The 4,092-nt window shown below is 30.1% G+C and overlaps 1 protein-coding gene across 1 annotated transcript in view; it reads left to right on the top strand.

Annotated features, from left to right (window-relative positions):
* Positions 1-419: 419 nt before the first annotated feature.
* The window catches only part of LOC124420626, a 7,945-nt gene continuing 4,272 nt past the window's right edge, over positions 420-4,092 (top strand). The window contains exons 1-3 of the mRNA XM_046954102.1: positions 420-554; positions 677-1,063; positions 3,754-3,904. Of these exons, the coding sequence (XP_046810058.1) occupies positions 770-1,063; positions 3,754-3,904 (445 nt within the window). The 5' untranslated portion in view covers positions 420-554; positions 677-769. The remainder of the gene's footprint in view (positions 555-676; positions 1,064-3,753; positions 3,905-4,092) is intronic.

The raw sequence follows: 4,092 nt of genomic DNA, 5'->3' as shown, positions 1-4,092 counted from the left end.
AACTGAACTAGAACTGAACTAGAACTGAACTAGAACTGAACTAGAACTGAACTAGAACTAAACTAGAACTGAACTAGAACTGAACTAGAACTGAACTAGAATTGAACTGGAACTAAACTAGAACTGAACTAAAACTGAACTAGAACTGAATTAGAACTGAACTAGAACTAAATAGGAATACACTAGAATCAGTTCAGTCTGTTTAAATAAGATTAGTTTAATTTTTAATTTTTAATGTGTTCTTTGTAAGGATATTATGCATTATCCATAATTTCCTGTTTAGTTCCTTCCTCATTTTTATTTTGCTGCATATAAATTTATGCAAAAATTAAATATATATTTTAAATAATTAAATTTATTAAAAATACCGCTGTAATATAATCTATGTACATATTTTTGCTTAATTTAATTTCAGTCCAGCAGCGAAAAAATAATAATTTAATTTTAATAAAAACAGTGACAACAACAACTACATCAACAACATAATTAACCACAACTACTGGAACAAAGGAGTCAACCGAGTAACAATCTGTTAAAATTGAATTTAATTCAAGGTAAAATATCAAACCAAATAAAATCTGACAATTTCTGTTTGTTTTTGTTGCATGCCATCAACATATAAATTCCACAAAAGTCGTGGTTGAAGTGTATAGAAAGAAACATTTTAATATTCTAGACTAGAAAAAGAATAAATAAAAAAGTACAACGACATTGATAGCATAACACAACAAACAACAGAAAAAGCAGCAGCAGCAACAATAACAAAATTATGGATGCACCCGATTTGCGTGCATTAGTTGACAGTTTTACCGATGGCAGAGTCACCGATCTGTCCGATGCATTTGCAAACTTTTCAACGGAAATGTTACAGCAGGCGAATGCTCTATTGGCGGCAACAGCAACATCCACAAATGGTCTCCTTGACACTGACACTAATACGGATGCAATAATACATTTGGAGGATATTGAAGTGGCAGCAGCTTTGGCGCTAAGTAACACAGATACTCTAGTTAATCGAACCCTCGAAATGCAGTGTTTGCGACAACAGCAACAGGATGAACGTGTAAGTAAAAATAAAACGAAATATTGGATGTATGATATATTCTATGTGTAAAACACATTTACAGTTTTAGTCATACAGTGGAGAAGAAAACTTAAGTTTTTCTTTTTTAATTTAAATTTTTTATTTAGCTTAACTTAAATTATCATTTATCTTATTATAGAATTCACTTTATTAAGTAAAGACTGTATTGTGTATTTTATCACTTTGTTATTTACTGTACCCACTGTATACATAAGCATGTTTATAAAATAGTGCATACACTCACACTTTTACATTTGTCGGGATAATGAAAGTACTAAAGTACATGTATCCTTGTATGTATTATATCCTTTTGCATTCAATGTCGTTGTCATATTCTTGTTATTTATATTCATAGATTTTCCATGTCACCGTTAAAGTGTCTGTTGTAGGCGCTATATTAAAGGAAATGTTTTCTTTATGCAAAACAATTTAAATATTTAAACGGATAGTAAGAGTAACTCGTACACAGTTTCATATAATAGTTCCTTTAATAGTTATAGCAAGTAGTACTATATTATTTGGTTATACCGAAAAAGTCATATATAAAGGTAGGATCGATTATGTGCCGATATCCATGGTCGAGATTTTTGGACTCATTCAATACAAAAGAAACCAATAGCTTTTGCCATATAGGCCTTAATCGAAAAGTTCAACCAAATAAAAGCTGAATTTAAATATAGTTGAGAGAGTTCCGTAAGACCTCTTGCTGATCGGTGACCCTGATGAGAGCAAGACAAAAAATCCTTTCCAACTAAACAAGTCTGCAGTAAGAACGGTTGTACAGGATTAAGAATAAAGGGAATGTGGAGAGGACAGTGAAACTCTGGAGTTTCTGGAGTATACATCCTCCTTATCAACCTACTCGAGTCCTTCTATGGGAGTAGACACACTCCCATAAGTCTATCGTCTTGTATATAGTCTAGTTTAAAGTCTAGTCTATAGTGTAGTCTATACTCTTGTCTGCATTCTAGTGTATAGTCCAGTCTATAGTCTAGTCTACACTCTAGTCTATAGTCTAGTCTTTAGTCTAGTCTTAAGTCTAGTTTTTAGTCTAGTTTGTAGTCTAGTCTTTAGTCAAGTCTTTATTCTATTCTATAATCTTGTCTTTAGTCTAGTTTTTGACTATAGTCTAGTATATAGTATAGTCTACACTCTAGTGTATGGTCCAGTTTATAGTCTAATCTACGTTTTAGTCTAGTCTCCAGTTAGTTAGTTAGGTAGTCAGTTTGGTAGTCAGTTAGTTAGTTAGTTAGTTAAGTAGTTAGTTAGTTAGTTAGTTAGTTAGTTAGTTAGTAAGTTAGTTAGTTAGTTAGTTAGTTAGTTAGTTAGTTAGTTAGTTAGTTAGTTAGTTAGTGGGTTAGTTAGTTAGTTAGGTACTTAGTTAGTTAGTTAGTTATTTAGTGAGTTAGTTAGTTGGTTAGTTAGTTAGTTAGTTAGTTATTTAGTGAGTTAGTTAGTTGGTTAGTTAGTTAGTAAGTTAGTTAGTTAGCTAGTTTCGTTCTGTCATAGCATTTCCTTTTATCTTCACTCCTCCCGGGTCTGTGTTTATCAGGTCACAAACCAAGTGTCAAAAAGAAAACCTCAAAAAATGGTACAGTGTTTCAAAAAAGTCAAAACTTAAATAATAAAATAAATAAATTAGTTAAAATAGGATGTTTGAGTTTGTTCCTAAATCTAAGTTTTCTCCAGGGCTTTTAATTAAACAACATAAACACAACACAATATCTTGTTTGGATTAATAATTTTGTCAAGCACTGTAACATCTAACATTTTAATTCCAAAATCCAAAAGTACCCATACATTTTCCACTTTTCATAAATACAAATATATAATCATGTGTATACGAGTATGTGTAAAAATATGTAAAAGAAAATACGTTTAAAATTGAAAAGGTTTTTAAAAATTAATGTATTTTATAACAAAACAGAATATGATATTGTAAAGGAACACTATACATACATCCCTACAAAAATGTACTTATAAACATACATACATATTCATACTCACTTTATTTAAACAATAAACCAAATAATAGAAAGCAAATCACATAAAATTTATATGAAATTCTTTATATTAGTAATAAATTTGTAATTTAAGTCATAATAAAAATCAAGTCAAATAACATTATCACCATAATTACCAACGTCATCATCATCATCAACATATTTACACATTTTATTGGTTGTTGCCACACTCCTAACAAGAATGAATAGGAAACCCTATTCAAAGAAATACTTGTAACAACAATAGCATCATCCTTCTAACTTCATGCTTCCGTTTTCCTTTTGATGATACACGTTTGTAACAGAGAGTGTAAAAGAGAAAGTAAACGAAAGAAAAGTGTGTATAAAAACATAATTTTTCATTAAAATTTATTCTTGAACAATTAACCCCAGTGTTCTTGTTCAATTTTGTTTCGTTTTCATTATCTTTTTTGGTTTTCTTTTCCTTCCTCTTGCAACAATATTCATGCATTTCTACATTTACTTTATTTAATTAAGTTTGTTTTTCTTTGTGTGTTTTTATATGATGTTGTTGCTTTATAAATATTCATCATTATTAGTAGAGTTGCAACAATGCAACTCAATTAAATTTCAAGACTTTAAATAAAAACTAATTTTTTTACACATATTTTCTTTTATTCTTTTCCTTATTTATAAATTTTCTAGACTGCCGTCACATCCTTAAACAGCCCTGCGAATTTTATATCCTGTCCTGTATCATTTGACTCTGTACTCTGTTGGCCACGTACACCTGCCGGCACATGGGCCGTATTGCCTTGTTTTGAAGAATTCAAAGGAGTTCATTATGATAGTACACGTAAGTTTTAAATTTTATTATTTGTTTCATATGCTTTCAATGTTCAATTTTATAGAAACTTTAAAAAAGCTTGAAAATGAAATAGTCTAGTCCATAGTCTAGTCTATAGTCTAGTCTATAGTCTAGTCTATAGTCTAGTCTATAGTCTAGTCTATAGTCTAGTCTATAGTCTAGTCTATAGTCTAGTC

The sequence above is a fragment of the Lucilia cuprina genome, chromosome 6, assembly GCF_022045245.1.
Source record: "Lucilia cuprina isolate Lc7/37 chromosome 6, ASM2204524v1, whole genome shotgun sequence".
Lineage (NCBI taxonomy): Eukaryota > Metazoa > Arthropoda > Insecta > Diptera > Calliphoridae > Lucilia > Lucilia cuprina.
This window is presented reverse-complemented; position numbering and strand designations above follow the sequence as displayed.